A 22,615-nucleotide genomic window follows, 5' to 3' on the forward strand; every position below is an offset into this window, starting at 1 on the left:
CACTGTATTGAGTGTGTGGTATGTATGTATTGAGTGTGTGGCAATTGTCTCAATGCCACCCAAGTAATGAATATATGGCATAGATATGATATATCAAGTTGCCTTTCCTCTCTCGGCATTTCAATCTATAGGTGAAATTGTTGCATCCTTAAATGTTTTAAAATGGAAAAATTGTTCTCGTCAAATCCACCTGGCAGCTGTGGTCACGGATCAAATTTTTTTTGGAAAAGCTGCAGGTCAGCTTGAGTATCCATTTACAAAGACGTCTAATTCTCCAAATCTTCCGAGCTAATGACGATTGAAATCACTTTAATAATCCGTGCAAATGTGGAAGGAAAACACTCAGTGGATAGCAAATTCAAAACGTATATTTTACAAAATGGTGCGTCCTTGCGCACAACACGACGCCATGTGATTCAGTGTGCATTCAATGTAATTGCAACGTTAGAACAACAGAAATGAAAACCCCCTTCTCAGCAGTTTACTTAAAGTGGAGCTATCACTAAAGTATAAAAATATAATCCTTCCATACATGGCGTGTGGCTGTACAGATTCCACAAGGTATAAAAGTATCATTTTAAACCCGAATGTCATCTATTTACACGACCAATGAAATGGATCCATAAATTACTATCTAAAAACTGCCACATAATAAAATAAGAAATAAACACATCATGGAGTAAATATACATCATTGCTAAAACAGCTGTCATGTTTGAACCAACAACAGATGATTGTAAAGAAATGGAACGAGTGGATAATGAAGCTGTTATACTGTACATTTAATAACATACACTTTTCTATTCTAAAATGCAATCAATTCAGAAAAACTGAGGACTTTTCATGGAACAATCTCAAAAACCAAAACTTCCCTTGTTTTAAATATTGTAAGGGACTACTTAGGAAGGGGTTGGTGGTTGTTTGAAAGTTCTTACTTCCACTCTTTCAAACCCTGGAATCAATTCTCCGGGTTATAAAAAATTCCATCCTTTTTGCAAACCGAAAGCCATGTTATTCCAATAATACTGTCAGCTTTTTTTGATAACAAATCAGATGAAATTCTCAATTGTTTTCATTACACGAAGTGAAGTGTATTTGAGGCAAATGTTTTGCTTAGAGTCGAATGTGCACAGTTGTGGTATGTTACACTCAGTCTCGACACTCGCTTGGGCACTGTGACTGGTACACAGGCTACTTCATAAAACGGTTATGGTGACGTTCAATTATGACGTCACTAAGAATTTTTCAAAAGCTGTCTCCTCCCTTTCCCACCTCCCCATCATCACAGGCTTAACCCAACTGCTAATTGTCAGGTATGATTTTTAAGAATTATGCCCTCTTCCCTTATGCCCATTAATTATTTCCCATCAGAACTGGTCTCCTATAATTACACTACACCTACAACATTCCAAAACCTACATGAATGTGTGCCTAGCCAATTGCATTGTTGCATTCAATTGGTTGAATAACATTTTAGCATTGGCAATAACCCAAAGGTAACATTTTGTCCCCTTGTGTTATTTTGCTAATTCTGGCAAGTGATTTACCAATCTCTATCTGCCATTCATGTACATACACAGTATCATAGTAGTAACACATAGGCTATGCCAAAAGCTTTGTTATTTTACAGTAACCGTACCTCAATACCAATAATACTGGACTCGCCTTGTCAGGTTACACCCAGACTTTAGGCACACACTTTGCATATTTAAGTCCAATGTTGTGAAACACTGAATAAATGTTTTCATAAACATCAAAGCTCAGGCATTTCATGAGGTAGAATGTAATGTTTACATGTGGCTTGTACATACATTTGTTGCTGGTCCACCCTGGCCAAATTACCATGTGGGGTGGACCTGCCGTGGAATCGGAATATAAATTTAGTGCTTCCTAACTTCCTGTACCATCATCCTGCAATCAGGAAATATGCATTGTGTGGTTGGACAATTGTGTAAGAAGTTCCAGTGAGCGAAAGGTATTTCCTAAACATTGGTACATACGGATAAAATACACTAAGTCATTATGCTTTGATTAGGACGTTTAACTTTAAACTCCGATAATTTGACATAATAATAATAATTTTCTGATTGTTTGCAGTGCAATGGTAGCAGGCAGGTGGTGCACCCACGCCTTTAGCTCTACTTGGATGAAAGCGCAATACATCACTGATAAGAAACACTTAAAAAGTAAAAACAAAAGTTAAACTAAAAAATGAGTAACAATGCATTCGACCCGTGTATTATCCATGGATTCTCTTCTCATATTCGAAAAATCTCACCAGTCAGCCATAAATACAAAACAAGGAAGATGATGAGATTTAAAATCTCCGAGTCCATATATTTTGGCCGCATTGGGATTTCGAAATTAACTCCACACACGCACATGGCTGTCTTTTTCTTTTGTTTCTAATTGCTCAACAATCCAGCTGCCGGTTTTCAAGATAATATTACATATTGCAGTATTTTAATAAGCATTTATATTTACACCATTAAACAGCCTTCCGGTTAAATAGCCTCACTTTCATACAGAATGGCAAACTTTGTGGGTGCGGAGGTGCTTTCAAACACAGCCGCACATCTTGGATTTCTCCGAGATTAAAAGGAACGCCATCTTGAAATTGTACTTATGGCTCACTGGTGGGATTTAAATTCCAATGACGTGAAGTGAAGTTCAAAACAAACAAGCTCCTGCAATTGATTCTCCGTTTTTGAAATACAACTTTTGCTTCACTTTAACATAGCTCATTAAAACATCTTTGATCAGCGCAGAAGTCCCTTAGTTACTGCTTTGCACCTACTGCGGTCACTGAAAGAAAGCTGCAACGGCTCACCGAGGTGGACTCGAAGAATACATGGACAGGACTAAGGGAAAACAAACAGCAAGATTAAAAGGCCAAACATTACATATCACACTGCGTCCATTTTGATATCTCAGTGTTGTAACTTGCAAATACTGTCATTTCATTGAAACATCTGCAACCCATCTATATCAATCGGCCAACAAGTCATGGACAAAAATATCTTCTATGTCAGCATGGCTGGATGTCATCAGTTATATCTTTTTAATAATTTGGCATCGTCATGGCCAAGAATAAGTCTCTGTTTGGATAAGACTCCATTCGCATTGCGATCACTTGGATAACCAGATTGCTTAGACAACTGCTCACCACTATGAAGCAGCGCCACTTAAGTCGTACTTTGCCAGGAGTTGCCAAGTTATAGGCCCATAGGCCGGGGTCTTTGCATTGAGTTTAATAAATTGGTATGTTGTTGCGGCCCTCGGGTTCGAAAGCTGCAGGAAATACACATGCTGAATTATTTCTTTTTTTTATGATGTTCTGCTAATAGCTGGATGTCGACAGAAAGGGCCTGCGTAAATGGCTTGAATGCATAACGATTCCCGGATGTCTTCCTAGCAAAGAAATAATACAGGAAAAGCTGACTTCATATCTGCTTCTAGTACACAGCATGTTTTTTTTTGTTTTGTTTTTTACTCCAAGTGAAGATTGCATTAAAAATAGCAAACTTTAACTTGCACGCAACGTAAACAGGAACCAGCACATCCTGAGTAGTTAGCGAATCCAATTTTTGTTGCTCCCAGGTCCTCATTACCCAAACCAAGAATAAAGGAATGGATTTTTTTTTTTTTACGTTCTCGAAGGCATGGCTAATCTGATGCAAATGTAGGAAGCCATATTTCAGTTATTTTCAGGATGCTTACTTTATATAATCTGGTGTCCAACACAATTGCCATTGCTCTTTCACTGACACAAGGGCCTTTTTTGTTTAAAAAAAAACAAAACAAAAAAAACAGTACAGTCAAGTAAATATTTGCTTGTTTTTTAAACAATTCACAACTTCACTAAACAAATTCATCAAACATCAATTGCTCAGCTTCTACTTGTTTTCATGTTCGCAGCCAGTCCTGTGATGAGGTCCTTTGTGAGACAGTGTAAATTTACCCCAAAGTCTTTCTCGTTTTGTTGTGTCAACATCCAGATCAATGCTTAAAATATTGTCAATACTTTATGCGAGCGAATCTGCTTTCCCATGAGCCCCTGGGGTTATAGTTATTTGCTTTTCTCCATCAGCGTAACAGGGCAAGTTGTGGTTCTGGCCATTTGATAGGCCATCATAGGTGGATGCAATGCTTTCAGTTGTGGGAGGTACCTGATGACCCCCAAAACTTATCAGTAGTTGGTTGCTGTTGCTACCACCCTCTGAATGAGGTTCAGAGCTTGTAGTCGGAGGCAGGGTGCCATTTTGGATAACCGAGATAGCGTTGGCCTTGGGCTGCCTGACAACAGAAGAGGCAAAATGTGGAGGCCAAAATGTAGCACTGGGGCTCGCAATCATGTCGGTCATTTCTGACGATGCAGTAAAGGCTTCTGGGAACTTGGTAAGGTCAGTGGAGAGCAGGTGGTCTATAGAAAGGCGGCGACCCCGGCGGGCTGGGTTTGCGTTCCACATATGTGTTCCCATGTGCACCTGGCAAGGAAGATCGCATACATCATGAGTACATACTTAATAAAAACGATTTTAAAAGTTACACAAGAACTACTTTGAAAACAATTGCCATTCTGACCTTGAGGTTGCCCTTAGTGGTGAAAGCACGACCACAGATGGTGCAGCCAAAAGGCTTTTCTCCAGTGTGAGTCCGTTTATGAATCTGGAGAGCACTAGAGGAAGAGAAAACCTTCTCGCATGTGCTGCAGGTATGCTGCTTGGGGAGTCTTCGAGAGGCCTGGACATTAACCTGGCTTATAGCAGCAGTAGAAGCAGTTACACCACAGTGAAAATCTGTAGTCATGCAGGTGGAGTCTGACTCCTTTGGATTGGACATGATTGTCAGGTTGCAGCTAGATGGCAGCTGGTCAATCAAATTTGCTGATGAGCTTGCGAGCAACTGTCCTGTAATCTCTGCTTGGTGAGTTGCCATGTGCTGCTTCAGGTTGCTTCTTGTTGAGCAATGTCGACCACAAACGGGGCAAACAAATGGTCGTTCCTTGATTTGGCTGCAGAAATGAACCTCCGCAGCACTCACACTGCTGAACACTTTGCCACATATATCACAAGACAGGTTTGGCAGATGTCCTTCCATGTCTATTTTACTTGCGTTAACATCATTACATCGTGTATCGTCTACACCTCCATATGTCAAAGTAACATCATAAGGTGTGTTGTGTAGAATGAATTGCCCCGAATTGGAAGTGTTGGAGGTACAGTTTTGCTTATCTTCAACATCCTTGTGATCCATATTGCTTGGAGAGTTTACACTGGAATGGTCAGAATTCCGAGTGTTGGGTGGAGAGATTTGACTCGGAGAGATAGATCTTGAAACTGCTGGACTGCTAAAAGAAAGTAAGTCTGTGGCCAGTATAGTACCAGTGTTTATTGGGTCTTTTATTTCTGAAACTTGTTCAGTGTACAAAATCCCACTCTGTGACTGATGCATTAAGCCAGCATCAAGCAGCTTCATCGGATTATCGAGGAACATCAAAGTTCCGATTGAAGATGCTGCAGATGAAGATGCAGCAATAGGCTGGCCTGCTTCATCACGCTCAGACACATTGACCTTCATCTCCTTAATCTCTTCAGAAGGTGCTTGCTCTGTTATCTCCATCGCAGCTGACTCTGAGCTGTTCTCATCTATACAACTACCATCACTCTCAGCCATGCTATTATCATCTCCAGGTGTCACTGTATTTGGTATGAGGCCTCCGAGATGCATACGGATGTGCTGCTGTAAGACCACGGCATTGGTGAAGCCCCTTTGGCAGATGGGACAAGAGTGGTGGATGCGAAGAGGCGGTTTAGAGCGATGCACACCAAAGTGCGTTTTAAGGTTTCCCTTGGTGGTGAAGGCTCGTCCACAATCTTTGCATCTGTATGGGCGCTCACCTGTGTGCGTCCGATAGTGCATCTTGAGTGCGCTCTGGCAGCTGAGGATGCGGTGGCACATCGCACACTCATTTGGATCTGCTGGATTCTGATCGATGCTTTCTACCAGCTGCTGCAGTTTTGATGTTTCTGAGGTCGGCAGCGAGTCCAGCAAGCTGATTGAAAACTTAGCTTTGAGTTTTTCAGCTATGGCAGGCAGCAATGGTTTTTGGAGGTTCACAGTTTCCATAATTGGAGAACTAATCATTTTATTGTCGTTGTGTTGGCTTATAGTAACATTGGAATGATCAACCTGCTCAGCTATCTTGGAAACAACTATGTCATTACCTGGAGGGCTGCTGCACTGTGTGGGCCCCACATTGCTCAAAGGAACTGAACAGTCCTTTGTGGAACTTGGTGAGAGGGTTGGAGACACCCTTGGGAAGGGTAAGAGGGGTTGGCTAGTACTGTAGGTAATAGTGCCAGTGATCGCTGAAGGTAGAGGTATAGTAGTCGACAATGTTGGTGCAGGTGAAAATACAGGTTCAGTCTTGCCCACTGCTGCAAATGAGGCAAAGCATGGAACAGCATCCGGTATTGGTGACTTGTCCAGTAGTTCAGGCACATTGTGGACACTCATTTCAAGGTGTGGATACCTTTCACGGTGTCGTTGGAAATGCACCTTTAGGTTTCCTTTAGTCGAGAAGCGGTTTCCACAAACAGTACACTTGAATGGTCGCTCTCCTGTGTGAGACCTTAGGTGAATCTGCAGAGCACTGTCACTGCCAAACACCTTTGAGCAGAAACGGCATTTATGTTTGGTAAAGGGTTCACCTGGCTGGATCTTTGTATCGCTTCCACTCTTGGTGCCTCCTAACTGCCTGGAAAGACCAACATAGGGGTCCAACGCTTCCGTGGACGCAGCAATGCTTACAAGGGGACTTGGGAGCACTGGTGAACTGGATGACACGGACTGAAACCATAATGGACTAGAACAGTTTGTTATGCTGGACAATCCACTCCCATTCGTAACTGAATGGGAAGGAATGTGTGACTGTATGCCTTTCTCCTGTGAAAGAAGGAATTTTTCAGGATTGTTGTTGCTGGCTTGGTCAACAGTACTTAATTGTGTGTGAGATCCTGTGCCCGATATCAACCTGTTTTGGTTTAACTGAGGTAGATGTTCTTGCTTGAGCTGTGGGAACTGGACCAATGGCAAGGATGAGTCCAATAAGACACCTGTGGTTCCAAGCACATTTGTGGTTGAACTGTTTTGCTGTTGGAGCGGGGAGCATGAAGCCCAAAGCAAAAGCTGTCCACGGATCTGGTCTACTAGCTTTAGTTGGTGAAGTTGCTGCTGCTGCAGCGTTGTAAGCTGGTCCATTATGATGGGCAGAGCAGATGGGGTGACATTCAAGAGTTCATTACCTCGAGTATCCATTTTACCAGGCAACTGCTGGCCTTGATTTATGTCTGCTTCCCTGTACTGCAATATGTGATCCTCATCATTGCCTGGGTTGGTTGTTTTCAAAGACAACATCTCATATTCGCCTTGGTCTTTACTGTTTTTTCCAAGATTACGTCTCTCAAGAGTGTCCAAGCTACAACCTCCTGTTGACCTGTACAACCCCCTTGTCATATCAGTTTCGTTCTCGTGAATCCTTCTCACTTTGGCTGAGCACATCAGGTCTTCCACATCTTTGACAGTATTTTCGTGCTGGTCCGCGGAGTTCTCATCGATCAATGTACCACTGTAGCTATTATGTCCAACCATCCTGTCCTCGTCCTGCACGATGCAAGGTGGAGTTCCTTGTGAGCAACTCTCCGAGTGCTCCAGCGAGAGGGTGGGTTGCAGGTACTGTGTTGCAGGTACGCAGTTGTCTCTCGAGTATATGCCGCCGTCATGTTGGCTGCACTCTGGGACGGCGGTTTCTGTACAAATAAAAATATCACACAGAAGTAAAAAAAAATTAACAAAATGAATTTTTATGTTTAATATATTCTAATTTACAATATTAAGGAGGTATAACTGATCTACTAAACCAACAAATCCTCACGGTAAATGCCCACCTGTTTATGGTTCGACCATAAAAACCATACCATCCATTTTAGGTTTTTTAAAAAGTTTTTTTTTCACATTTTACTACAAAAATTTGACTTTTGTTTTTACAAAAACTAAACATCTTAGTTTTTCTAAAGTGTACATTTTACAATTTTTGGCTGAAAAGAAAGGCCTGTAATTCATAGTCCACGAAAGTAATTTTACAATATCGACTTTAAAACACATTAGCAACAAAATATAGTGGAGTCAATTTTGTTGCGATAAATCCTTCGCTGACCTTAAAGTCCTGACAAATTAAAGGCAAAGTTCGGCAGGAAGGGAAGCAAGTTTATTCTTCAGTGTATTCAAAGTACGTGTATTATCATCACTAAATGAAACAAGTAAAGAAAAATAAAAATCCTATTTTCCTCGAAAATAAGAAACCCCCAGTGCTTGCACCAATATTGCACAGCAGCAGGCTGAGAATATTATTAGCACAGGCTTTACACAGTCAAAGGCAAGGTGGTTTATATTATCACACACCAGGAATAGCAGGGATGTCCCGAGATAATAAATCATGCTGTGCTACTTCTGTTTGCGATACGTCTGTATGAGATGGTGATGACATATTAGCAAAGAAATTTTTACCCCTTTGCTTTAAAAGGACCGATCTGTGACTGCAGCACTCACCGCATTTAACTCGGGGAGGTATATTTAAATGGCAAAACCTATATATGCCAGTCACCACATTCCGACACACAGAAACTGCAAGATATGACAAGCTTTTTCCCATTTGGAAATTCTCAGCTGTTGCTCGTAACAAGAAGCGGTGCATTTAAATGTCTCTGCGATGCACGTCCAGATTTGCAGTTCCATCTTACCAGACTCGCGGTGGCGGATGGAGCGCCCGCTCCGATTCTGGGGGGTCGGTGGTTCGAACCCCGGTCGAGTTATACAAAGACTCTAAAAATGGTACATGCTACTTCCTTGCTTGACGTTCAAGCATTTAAAAAGGACATAGCACGGACAAACAACCACATGCTTGGCAAATATAGCACAAGCTTTGAGGGGTTCCTTATAAAAGAACATTATTATCTATATAAATAAAACACAGTTTGTGTGTGTGTATGTGTATGTGTGTATGTTACCGATAGACTCCTAAACGGAGAGGCTCACGTGCTTGATATTTGGCATAGACATGGCCATTGAGCCTGGGAAGGACATGGCCTACTAAAAATATTTGACGAGATCCATATTTTTTTATTCATATTTACCTCAGCGCATTTCAGCGAGGAACATTATACACGGAATCTCAGCCGGTGACAGAGCAGCTCGCTGATTCGCTCAGAGCGATCACGTGATGTTCCATCCTCGCTGCCAGACCACTGAATGGAAAATATATAGAATGACCATTGCAATTCGCACCACATAGGTGTAGATGCAGCTACCGGGCGCCATCTTGGTTGGCACTCGATGCTGGGCGATGGTGATTTCCGTCACACGTTTGCACGTAATTCAGAGCGAAAAGCGATTGCGTTTTTTCACCTTTTGTGCAATCGTGTTTTGTGTCGATTTTGGCGATTTTGGGCGATATGAATTAAACGTCTTTGCAACAGCTGTGAAACGTCTTTCCACAACCCTTCCTTAACCGATTGAAGCAGTTTATTGCCGCACAAAATGGCATTTTAACAGTTGTCTCACTTTTAAATTCTGGGACACGTTCAAAACAAACGAGATCCGCGAAGCGAGTTGGTCGAGTCGTGCTAACCAAGATGGCGACACGGCGGCTACACTTTTCACGGAGTATGAGCGTTCTATATATTTTCAATTCAGTGCGCCAGACTCGCTCACATACTTGATTTGTGGCATAGACATGGCCATTGGTCCTTCACGGTGTAATTTGTGCGAGGCTTTTGTCCGAGTGAGCTTGAGTCGAGAGGGCGAATGTATGGGTCTCCCTTCCCCCGCCGGCAACGCTGGTACTGGAGGGTGTCACAGGATCGGTGAGTCTCCAAAATCCGCTTCGTGCTGTTGTTGCGAAGATGCAGGATGATGTCACGATTGTTGTGCTGCTCTCCTCCCATGAGAACTGCAACATCACTGTTGACTGGCCCTCCCCTCCCCCCTCTCCCTCCCCCCTCCATCCTCCCCTACCCCTCCCCCCTCCCTTCCCCCTCCACCCTACACCCTCCCCTTCCCCCCTCCCCTCCCCTTCCCTCCTCCCCCTCCCTTTCCCCTCCCCCCTCTCCCTCCCCTCCCCCCTCCATCCTCCCCTACCCCTCCCCCCTCCCTTCCCCCTCCACCCTACACCCTCCCCTTCCCCCCTCCCCTCCCCTTCCCTCCTCCCCCTCCCTTTCCCCTCCCCCTTCCCCCTCCCCTCCCCTGCCCGGCAATGCCGGGTACTTCTGCTAGTATTATCATATTACTATCTTGGTGTTGGTAACAGCCAGAAATGGAGTGCATGTACATCCTGATGACAATGACCCTTTTTTACTCGATGGCGGATGCAAAGGTTACTCTGTGGCAAATTTCTTTGCTACTCAGAAATGTCACTTTACGTGATGCAAAGGAACACTGCGGCCTAGTTCTTAAGTCCATTAACTTTATTTTCCAAGGCTAATAAAATAGCTCGTTATATGTGGTTATACCTGACTCGCCATCAACCTGTTTGCGTTGGTCATAGGGTGGTGATGTCATCTCTATGATAAAATCTTAAAACATAAGCAAATAATACACTGGGACCCCCATGTGCATAAGAAAAAGTTGGTGCAACATCTTTTATAAGCAGGTAGCCTGCTTGCAGTCTGAAACACGCTTTCATTTCCTTATATTGACACTGCTGACATTGCGCTTTACTATATATTGTTAATATATTTGTAATTCATTCAGTTTTGGGTAAACTGAATGACATGAAACTTAAAATCGTTGAAATATTTTTTTCTTTTTAAAATTACAAATAAATAAATAAAAGTTTTTAAAAGCAGATTTTTTATGAATTCAATTTATTGAATAATATTGTGGTACACACTGATGTCATCAGGAATGGGAAAACGAATATCCTCGAGGTATCAAGCAAGCTGCCAATGCATTCCATCTCCATATAGCACGACTCATAGTTATACAGAAGCACGAGTAACAGATTGCATCCTCCATCTTTCTGCCATTCAGTCTCCATGATTTAACATCCTTAGAACACAGGTTAGCTCGATTTGAAAGAAAATTTCAGCATCCCTCAATTGCGCAGTGCTATCAACTATGGGATTAGCAATTCGCTAGGACACGGAGCATATATGTTTAGCGAAGGGTTGTAACACTTCATTGATGCTTTTAATTCACAGAGTGCAAAAAAGGATGAAGAACCAAAAATAAAGCATTAGATAGACCTGGTGTTGATAGATAGGCCTGATAGATAGGCCTGGTGTTGGCTTAGCGGTTAGGGTGCCGGCTTGGGATCCGAGGATCCTGGGTTCGAATCCCGGTCGATCGCTGAACCAACGCCAGGGGGGTTGACTCAGCCTGTCATCCCTCCGAGGTCGGCAAATTGAGTACCAGCTTGCTGGGATGAATGATTCTGGTGTGTACCCTGGCTTAGAATAGGTACACCGTATCCCTGCGCATCGTAAGAGCGTGACCAAGGGTTGGCGTAAGGAAGGGCATCCGGCCATAAAAACATTGCCTCAAACAGGGAACCATGATTGTCATGGGCCCCGCAAGGCTAACCCCCGCTCTAGCGGGGAAAAATGGCCTTAAAACGATCATTCATTCATTCAGATAGACAAGAACACCCACATACACACAACACACAAGACCAATGGCTTTAAAACGATCATTCATTCATTCATTCATTCAGATAGACAAGAACACCCACATACACCCACATACACCCACATAAGACCACAACCACACGCAATGTGATGATGAAACGTTAGGTCTCATAATCTCCAAAACGCAGTCATGTGATGCCCTCTCCCCCTTGGGAGGGGACCTAACACATGGCGGACAATGCCTGCACAGCACCATATGAAGACCACTCGGTATTCAAAACGCCAGGCTTCAGCCTTACTTACTGGACAGTTGTACTCGGTGGTGGTACTTTGAAAACCGTGAAAAAAAAACAAGCCACCCGACAACTAGCAAACAGAAACAGGTGAGGGAGAGGGGGGAGGAAATCACAATAACCTGGAAATAGGGAATGCTTGGGAACGGGGTAATTTGAGGTTGAAGAGATCATGATACTGTAATGGATGGGGGATGACCTGAGGTAGTGGTAAACAGCTGTCTTGAAGCGCTGGAGGGAAGAATGGGACTGAACAGACTGGGGAAGTTGATTCCACAGGTGACAGAAAAGAGGAACAAATGAGTGAAGGTGAGAGGTGAGCCTGGATTTTTGGGAGTTTAACAAGAAGAGGATTACTGGCAGAAGTTTATTTCTGCTCATTGGAAAAAACAAGAAGAGTTTCCTGCTCAATGATGATCCTAATGATGCTATTTTAGAAGCCATACCTTATTTTTCTTTTCTTTTTCAATGCGAGACCCAACCAAGATCCAAAAGCGAGAGGTCCATAATATCATGTGAGCCACAAGATCATATGTACAGGTACGTGGTTTGTGCATATACCTTCCTGGGACTGTTCAATCTCACATTTCCCTCCAGAGCTTCAATAAGACGGTGCACTACCATCTCCTGTAACCCCCATTCCGACCCATGATCTTTTTTACCCCCATGAACCATCCCTAACCCAACCCTCTCACTTGCAGGTCACTGGCTTTTCTCCCTTCCTCTCTCTCATCTTTTCCTGTGTCCAACTGTTGCCCCCATCGTCCCATTGTAAATTTGTTGCCTTTTTACCCTTCGTCACTCGCTCTTCAATGAGCCTTGATCTTATAGTAGACTTTCTTGCTAATTAAATGTTAATAACTAGAAAGCATCTGAAACTGCAAAGCCTGTCCGAGTATGTTTATATACAACATCTTCTTACTCTTCCGTATACTCAAAATAAAGAGAAGTTGAAAAAAAATCCAAAATGAAAATTGATGATTTTATGCAGCCTTGACCTTTGAGCTTTAGATCTAAAAATATAATCAGATTCTAGCTTTTCATTGGTGAGCCAATTCTGTGACCCAATATGCAAATTATTAAATTTCAGGTCAATCGGTGAAAATTGACAATTCTATGTGTTGCTGACCTTTGGCCTTTTCACCAAATTATTAATTTGTCTTCTCCATATCCTCATGATAAAGCTTTGTTGAAAATTTCATGGCAAAACTCAAATGGTAAATTGAAATTTCAGGTAAACTGCATGAAATTTGATGATTTTAGGTGACGCTGACCTTTAACCTTTTGACCAAATTATTAATATGTCTTCTCCATATTCTCATGATAAAGCTTTGTTGAAAATTTGATGACAATAGCTCAAATGGTAAAAATGTTACAGCCCGGACACACACACACGCACACACACACACACACACACACACACACACACACACACACACACACACACACACACACACACACACACACTGACGCACACACACACACATACACATACACACACACACACACGCACAAACACACACACACGCACAAACACACACACACATACGCACACACACACACACACACACACACACATACACACACACACAGACGCACACACACACACACACACACACACATACACACACACACAGACGCACACACACACACGCGCACAAACACACACACACACACACACACACACGCACACACACACACACACACACACACAGACGCACAAAAGTGATTGCAAAACCCCATACCCTGCACAGCAGGAGACGGGCTAATAAAATGAGTTATATTACAAGGATAATAATATGAGGTCCCATCTCCAAGAAGTTTGGCATTAAAACGCATTAACTAGACTTAATAAGTGAAACTTTGTATATTTCCAAAAAGTTTCAATATTGCCATGAGAAAATGAATGAACAACACACGAGGAATCCATTAGGCCCATAAAAGCCTGTGCTATGGTTGCCAACATAAGGTTGTTTGTCTGTGCTCAATCCTTTTTAAATGCTGAGCATCAAGCAATGAAGCAACACGTACCATTTTTGAAGTCTTTGTATGACTCGGCCAGAGTTTAGACCTCCAGCCTCCCAGCCGTTTCAATAGTATCATTTTCGTAATAGTAATAATAATAATGTAGTAAATATAACCATAATACTTTAATCCCAATGTCCTGAATACAAGGTTAATGGATTGAAGCGGTGTATGGGTCATGATCAATGATGAGCGTTGTTCGGCACTGATATTAATAACCGTGTGGCGGACACAAAAGCCCACTGGCGTGGTGACATCATTCCGCGCACCAAGTGGGCGGTGGCCACGCCCGAGGGGTAGGCGTGGCCTCATGATATACACCGGGCGCGCAGCCCGGAGCGCGCCAGTGTTACAGTGAGCTCCTGAAATAAAGACGCTTATAAGTTACCGCTTGCCCGCTTCCTCCTTGCTCGCAAGCAGCGCGCGTAACGCCGCGCTTTACTGGTGACCCCCTGGACGTTGGATCTGCCGGAGCGATCCTTCCACACGCGACGCCATTGCCATGGCCAACTTCATCAAACTTCCCGAATTTTGGGAGGCTCAGGCCGAAGTCTGGTTCGTCCAGGCCGAAGCCCAATTTCAGCTTCGGCGCCTCACCGGCGATGACACGCGCTATTGCCACGTCGTCGCCTCCCTCGGGCCCGGCACGGCCGCTCGAGTTGTGTCCGTCCTTCGCCACCCACCGGACGGCTACAAGTATGAGGCACTCAAGCGGCTACTCCTAGCCACGTTCGGCCTCACGGACGACGCACGGGCCGACCGCCTCCTGGATCTCCCCGAGCTCGGTGACACGCGCCCGTCGGTCCGAATGGACCATATGCTGTCACTGTTGGGCGACGAAGCCCCCGGTTCTCTATTCCGGGCGCTTTTCCATCGCCAACTTCCAGCGCAGGTTCGCCTCGCGTTGGCCGGGACCGGGCTAACGGAACCCCGAGCATTGACGGCCGAGGCGGACAAGTACTTCGCCGCTTCGGACACGTGGGCGAGAGTCGGCGTGGCCGTCACGGCCCTCGTGGCTGATGCTGCTAATGCTGCTGATGCTGCTGGTCCACAGCATCAGCTTATACAGCATACGCAGCATGCTGATACGCACCTCATGACCGCCGCCACGCCCCGCCCACCGCCGAGGCGAAAACCGCCACCGCGGGGAAACCCGCCAACTCCACCGGCCTGGCAGAGCCAGCCGCGCTCCTCCAGCTCCACCACCTGGTGCTGGTTCCACGCCAAGTTCGGCCACGAAGCTCGGCAGTGTCATCCGCCATTCTCCTTCAACAGGTCGGGAAACGCCCGGGCCGGCGCTCAATAGTGGCGATGAGCGCCGGCCGTTCGAGCAGCCTGCTGTTCATAACGGACACCTCCGGGCGCCGTTACCTGTGCGACACGGGAGCGCAGGTGAGTGTCGTTCCCGCCGGCACGTCAGACAAGCACGCCGCGGGTGGGGGCCCCGCGCTGCTTGCCGCGAACGGGACGCCCATCCGTACGTACGGAAAACGCTGCCTCTCTCTGCGGTTCGGAGGGCAGGTTTTCCGATGGACGTTCGTAACCGCCGATGTGCCCATGGCACTGCTTGGCGCGGACCTCCTGTGCGCTAATGGGCTCCTGGTCGACGTCAAGCGCAGACGTCTTGTCCAGGCCGAGACGTTCAGCTCGCTCGCTTGTGCGTTGCCCAGCTCGGCGAGCAGCTCAACGAGCGGCTTGCCAAGCGGCTTGCCGAACGGTTCGGTTCCGGCCACGTTGGTCTGTACGCTTCCGGCAGCGGACGCATTCACCCGCCTCCTCGCCGGCTTCCCGGCCCTCACGTGGCCCACCTTCTCGGTGGGGGCCGTCAAGCACGGGGTGGCCCATCACATCCCCACCGTCGGGCCACCGGTCTACGCCCGGGCACGCCGCCTCGAGCCGACGAAGCTGGCGGTGGCAAAAGCGGCGTTCGCTACCCTGGAGCGACTCGGCATCGTTCGGCGCTCAGAGAGCGCTTGGGCATCGCCGCTGCACATCGTGCCAAAGCCCGGTGGGGGATGGTGACCGTGCGGGGACTATCGTCGTCTCAATGACGCCACGACTCCCGACCGCTACCCCGTCCCCCACATTCAGGACTTTTCCGCCCGTTTGGCGGGCATGTCCTTCTTCTCGAAGGTGGACCTCATACGCGGCTACCATCAGGTCCCCGTCAGGCCAGAGGACGTCCCGAAGACGGCGGTCATCATGCCATTCGGACTCTTCGAGTTCCTGCGCATGCCCTTCGGTCTGAAGAATGCGGCTCAGGCGTTCCAGCGACTGATGGACAGCGTCCTGCGCGACTTGGATTTTGTCTACGTCTACCTGGACGATATCCTCGTCGCCAGCGCGTCCCGCGAAGAGCACCTACGCCACCTCCGCACGCTCTTCGAACGCCTGGGCCAGCATGGCCTGATTGTGAACCCCGCAATGTGCCGGTTCGGCGCCGCCATAATCGATTTTCTGGGGCACCGTGTCACCAGGCACGGAGCCGTCCCCCTGCCGGCCAAGGTGGAGGCGGTGAAGGGGTTTCCACGCCCCCGCACGATCAGAGGGCTGCAGGAGTTCCTGGGCATGGTGAACTTTTACCATCGGTTCCTGCCCCGTATCGCCCAGCTCCTGCACCCCCTGCACGAAGCTCTCCGAGGTAAGCCGGGCAAAGGCGACGTTACCTGGACCGAGCAGATGGACACGGCGTTCACGGGCGCGAAGCTCGCCTTGACTAACGCCACCATGCTCGTGCACCCGGCGCCCGATGCACCGATCGCCCTCACCACCGATGCCTCGGACTACGCGGTGGGCGCGGTGCACGAGCAATGGGTGCGTGGAGCTTGGCAACCGCTGGCGTTCTTTAGCCGGCAGCTTCGCCCGCCCGAACGCCGTTACAGTACCTTCGACCGCGAGTTGCTCGGGCTTCACTTGGCGGTCAGGCACTTCCGCCATCTGCTCGAGGGCCGTGCGTTCACTGCCTTCGTCGACCACAAGCCGCTGATCTTCGCGATGGGCAAGGTCACCGAGCCGTGGTCGGCCCGGCAGCAGCGTCACCTCTCGGCCGTGTCCGAGTACACGACGGACATCCAGCACGTCGCGGGGAAGGACAACCCGGTGGCGGATTGCCTTTCCCGGGCTGTCGCCCACGCAGTCCACCTCGGCATCGACTATGCCCGGATGGCAGCGGACCAGGCCGCTGACCCCGACGTCCAGGCCTTGCGGACTGCCATCATGGGCCTCCGCGTCACCGAGGTGCCGTTCGACGGCGCGGGCGCGGCCCTCTTGTGCGACGTCTCCCTCGGGCGTCCTCGCCCCATCGTGCCCGCAGGCTGGCAGCGCCAGGTGTTTGACGCCATCCACGGCCTGTCCCACCCGGGCGTGAGGGCCTCCCAAAGGCTGATCACCAACAAGTTCGTCTGGCATGGCCTCCGGAAGGCCGTCCGCGGCTGGGCCAGGACGTGCCTCGCGTGCCAGCGCGCCAAGGTGCACCGGCACACCCAGGCCCCGTTGGCCCCATTCACGGTGCCGGAACGCCGGTTTGACCACGTCCACGTGGACCTGGTGGGACCTCTGCCCCCCTCACGGGGTTTCACCTACGTCCTCACCATGGTGGACCGCACCACCCGGTGGCCGGAGGCCGTGCCCTTGGCGTCAACAACGGCGGCCGATGTCGCGCAGGCTTTCATCGCCACCTAGGTCGCCCGGTTCGGCGCCCCCTCAGACATCTCGTCCGACCGCGGCCCCCAGTTCACCTCGGAGCTCTGGGGGGCGGTCGCGCAGGGGCTCAGGGTCCGGCTGCACCGAACCACGGCCTACCACCCCCAGGCTAACGGCCTGTGTGAGCGATTTCACCGCTCATTGAAGGCCACGCTCCGGGCCACCCTCCGCGACGGCGGCTGGGTCGACAGGCTCCCCTGGGTCCTGCTGGGCCTCCGGATGGCGCCCAAGGAGGACCTGCGTGCATCCGCGGCAGAGTTGGTCTTCGGGCAACCGCTGCGGGTGCCGGGCGAGTTCCTCCCCGACTCCACGGCACCATGGTCCGCGGCACAGCAGCGCTCCGCTCTGCAAGAGACCGCCCAGAGGTTCGCCCCGGTGCCACGGGCACCCACCGACGCACGTCGCCCCGGAGCTTCGCACGGCGGAGTACGTCTTCGTCCGCCACGATGCCCACCGGACACCACTGCGGCCCCCGTACGACGGGCCTTTCCGCGTGCTGGAGACCGGGGCGAAGCACTTCACCCTGGACATCGGCGCTACTCCTGACCGCGTTTCGGTGGACCGCCTCAAGCCGGCCCACCTCGACGTGGACCATCCACCGCCAGTGGCCCGACCCCCACGTCGGGGCCGCCCCCCTGCGGGCGGACCCCCGGCACCGCCCAGCCCCGCCGCCACGCCGCCCCCCGGTCCTGCACCCATCCCAGGGGCAGCCAGGGGCATCCCACCTGGCATCCCTGCACCCCGGACGCCGCCGATCGCCAGGGGACGCTTCGGCCGGGTCATTCGTCTGCCCCGCAAACTGGCCCTCCAGGTGCGCGGGAATTCTGGGGGGGCGCGTGTGGCGGACACAAAAGCCCACTGGCGTGGTGACATCATTCCGCGCACCAAGTGGGCGGTGGCCACGCCCGAGGGGTAGGCGTGGCCTCATGATATACACCGGGCGCGCAGCCCGGAGCGCGCCAGTGTTACAGTGAGCTCCTGAAATAAAGACGCTTATAAGTTACCGCTTGTCCGCTTCCTCCTTGCTCGCAAGCAGTGCGCGTAACGCCGCGCTTTAACCGCAGTATTAACAGAGAATAAAAGTAAGGAATAATAGCCTCGTTTTTTTTACAGTAATATCATTTTCATAATAATGATAACTTAACGTTAATATTATAGTAAATCTAATCATAACACTAATCCCTTCATCGTGACTGCAAACATACGGTACTGGAAGTTAAAATATATCATCTTGTGGTGCTGTGCACACACGACTCGATTGCCAGGGAGGTTGGCCACAACGCGTGGATACAAACAAGAGTCTTTATTACAAGCTCGCATATCAGCACTGGGCGGGCTCGAGCTAAGAGCCCGCATATATGTCCCGAGGCCACGCCTTGCCCCCGGGCGTGGCCGATCGGCCGAAAGGGGGGGCATGTATTTCGGTTCCCCGCCTGGACGCTCGGGTCATCCACTGGTGCGCGGAATTATTGACCCTTGTGCCCGACACACGTGCCCCCCAGAATTCCCGCGCACCTGAAGGGTGAGCTTGTAGGGAAACCGGATGACCCGGCCGAAATGCCCCCTGGCGATGCGTGCAGGGCTGGGGGGTAGCGGGACGGTGGGGCTGGGGGGCTGGGGGGTCTGACCGCCGGGGGGCGGCCTCTACGCGGAGGCAGAGCTGCTTGCGGGGGGTGGTCCAGATCGAGGTGAGCCGGCTTGAGGCGGTCCACGGAGATATGATCCGGGGCACCGCCGATGTCCACGGTGAAATGTTTGTCCCCGGTCTCCAGCACGCGGAAGGGCCCATCGTATGGGCGCCGTAGCGGTGCCCGGTGGGCGTCGTGCCGGACGAAAACGTACTCCGCCGTGCGAAGCTCCGGGGCGACGTGGGAGGACGGGCAACCGTGGTGTGCCGTCGGCACCGGGGTGAACCTCCGGGTGGTCTCCTGCAGGGTGGAGAGCTGTTGCGCCGCGGACCAAGGAGCCTTGGAGTCGGGGATAAATTCGCCCGGTACCCGCAGCGGTTGTCCGAAGACCAGCTCCGCTGAGGACGCACGCAGGTGGTCCTGGGGCTCCGTCCTGAGGCCCAGCAGGACCCAGGGGAGCCTGTCGGCCCAGCTGCCGTCGCGGAGGATGGCCCGGAGCGCGGCCTTCATCCAACGATGAAAGCGCTCGCACAGGCCGTCGGCCTGGAGGTGGTAGGCCGTGGTGCGGTGCAGTTTGACGCCGAGCCCTTGCGCCACTGCGCCCCAGAGCTCCGAGGTGAACTGCGGGCCGTGGTCGGATGAGATGTCCGAGGGGGTACCGAACCGGGCAACCCAAGTGGCAATGAAGGCTTGCACCACATCAGCCGCAGACGTCGCCGCCAATGGCATGGCCTCCGGCCACCATGTGGTGTGGTCCACCATGGTGAGGAGGTGGGTGAACCCCCGCGAGGGGGGCAGAGGTCCCACCAAGTCGACGTGGACGTGGTCGAACCGACGCTCGGGCACCGTAAATGGGGCCAACGGGGCCTGGGTGTGGCGGTGGACCTTTGCGCGCTGGCACGCGAGGCACATCCTGGCCCAGTCGCGGACATCCTTCCTGAGGCCATGCCAGACGCACTTCGCCGCGACGAGCTTCTGGGAGGCCTTCGTGCCCGGGTGGGACAGGCCGTGGTTGGCGTCGAAAACTGGGTGCTGCCAGCCAGTGGGTACGATTGGGCGAGGCCGGCCGAGGGAGACGTCGCACAAGAGGGCCGCGCCCGCGACGTCGAATGGCACCTCGGTGACGCGGAGGCCCGTGACGGCGGTCCGCAAGGCCTGGACGCCGGGGTCGGCGGTCTGGTCCTCCGCCATCCGAGCATAGTCGATCCCGAGGTGGACCGCATGCGCGACGGACCGGGAAAGGCAATCCGCCACCGGATTGTCTTTACCCGCAACGTGACGGATGTCCGTCGTGTACTCGGACACGTCAGAGAGGTGACGTTGCTGCCAGGCCGACCATGGCTCGGCGACCTTGGCCATCGCGAACACAAGGGGCTTGTTATCAATGAAAGCCGTGAACGGCGGCCCTCGAGCAGATGGCGGAAGTGTCGGACCGCCAGGTGGAGCCCGAGCAGCTCGCGGTCGAAGGTGCTGTAGCGGCGTTCGTGCGGGCAAAGCTGCCGGCTAAAAAACGCCAGGGGCTGCCAAGCACCATGCACCCACTGCTCGTGCACTGCGCCCACCGCGTAGTCTGACGCGTCGGTGGTGAGGGCGATCGGTGCATCGGGCGCCGGGTGCGCCAGCATGGTGGCGTTGGCCAAGGCCAGCTTTGCGCCCGCAATCGCCGTGGCCATCGGCTCCGACCAGGCGATGTCACCTTTGCCCGGCTTCCCCCGGAGGGCCTCGTGCAGTGGGCGGAGGAGCAGGGCGACGCGGGGCACGAAGCGGTGGTAAAAATTGACCATGCCCAGGAATTCCTGGGGCCCCTTGATCGTGCGGGGGCGCGGAAAACTCTTGGCGGCCTCCACCTTGGCCGGTAAAGGGATGGCCCCGTGAGGGGTGATGCGGTGCCCCAGGAAGTCGATGGCGGCGACGCCGAAGCGGCACTTTGCGGGCTTGATGATCAGGCCATGCTGGCCCAGGCATTCGAAAAGCGTGCAGAGGTGGAGCAGGTGCTCCTCCCGGGACGCGCTCACGACTAGGATGTCGTCCAGGTAGACATAGATGAAAGGTAAGTCGCGCAAGATGCTGTCCATGAGCCGCTGGAACGCCTGGGCCGCATTCTTCAACGCAAAAGGCATCCGCAGGAACTCAAAGAGGCCGAAAGGGGTGATGATGGCCGTCTTTGGGACATCGTCCAGTTGTACGGTGACCTGGTGGTAGCCCCGGATGAGGTCCACCTTGGAGAATACGGTCGTGTTTGCCAACCGGGCGGAAAAATCTTGGATATGCGGGACCGGGTAGCGGTCGGGGGTGGTGGCATCATTGAGCCGGTGGTAGTCACCGCACGGCCGCCATCCGCCGTCGGGCTCCGGCACAATGTGCAGAGGAGAGGCCCAAGCGCTGTTCGAGCACCGTACGATACCCAGCCGTTCCAGCATGGCGAACTCCGCTTTCACCACGGCGAGCTTCGTGGCGTTGAGGCGGCGTGCCCGGGCATAGACCGGCGGCCCGACCGTGGGGATATGGTGCTCCACCCCGTGTTTGATGGCCACCGCTGAAAACGTGGGCCGCGTGAGGGCCGGGAAACTGGCTAGGAGGCGGGTAAACTCGTCCGCTGCCGGAAGTGTACAGACTAACCTCGCGGGGACGGAACCTTTCAGCAAGCCGCTTGGCAAGCCGCTCAGTGAGCCGCTCAGCGAGCTGCTCAACGAGCCGCTCAGCAAACAAGCGAGCGAGCTGAAGGTTTCGGCCTGGACAAGACGTCTGCGCTTAACGTCGACCAACAGCCCATGCACACATAGGAAGTCCGCGCCGAGCAGGGCCATTGGCACGCTGGTGGTGACGAACGACCATTGAAAGCGCTGCCCTCCGAACCGCAGTGAGAGGCAATGCTTCCCGAATGTGCGGATGGGTGTACCGTTGGCGGCAAGCAAAGCGGGGCCCCGGCCCGCGGCTTGCTTGTCGGACGCGGAGGCAGGGAGGACGCTTACATGCGCTCACGTGTCGCAAAGAAAATGGCGCCTGGACGAGGTGTCCGTGATGAACAGGAGGCTGCCGGAATGGCCGACGCTCATGGCCGCAAGTGAGCGCCGGCCCGGTCGTTTCCCGACCCGTCAAAAGAACACGGCGGGCGGCACGTTTTAGCCTTGCGGCCGAACCTGGCATGGTAGTAGCACCAGGTTTGCGGCGGTGGCCCCCGCGGCGGCCGTGCCGGCGGCGGTGGTGGTGGCGGCGGCGGTAGTGGGCAGGGCACAGCAGCGGCCACGAGGGAAGCAGGGGGCACTGTAGCCTCCGCGCCGGGA

At 51.2% G+C, this 22,615-nt stretch overlaps 1 protein-coding gene across 1 annotated transcript in view; it reads right to left on the reverse strand.

The window, feature by feature from the left end:
• Positions 1 to 346: 346 nt before the first annotated feature.
• The window catches only part of LOC137435290 (sal-like protein 1), a 111,514-nt gene continuing 89,245 nt past the window's right edge, over positions 347 to 22,615 (reverse strand). The window contains exons 2-3 of the mRNA XM_068128940.2: positions 4,584 to 7,810; positions 347 to 4,486 (exon numbers count right to left, since the gene is read on the reverse strand). Of these exons, the coding sequence (XP_067985041.2) occupies positions 4,025 to 4,486; positions 4,584 to 7,810 (3,689 nt within the window). The 3' untranslated portion in view covers positions 347 to 4,024. The remainder of the gene's footprint in view (positions 4,487 to 4,583; positions 7,811 to 22,615) is intronic.

This window comes from Myxine glutinosa, chromosome 9 (genome assembly GCF_964187855.1).
Source record: "Myxine glutinosa chromosome 9, kmMyxGlut1.1, whole genome shotgun sequence".
Lineage (NCBI taxonomy): Eukaryota > Metazoa > Chordata > Myxini > Myxiniformes > Myxinidae > Myxine > Myxine glutinosa.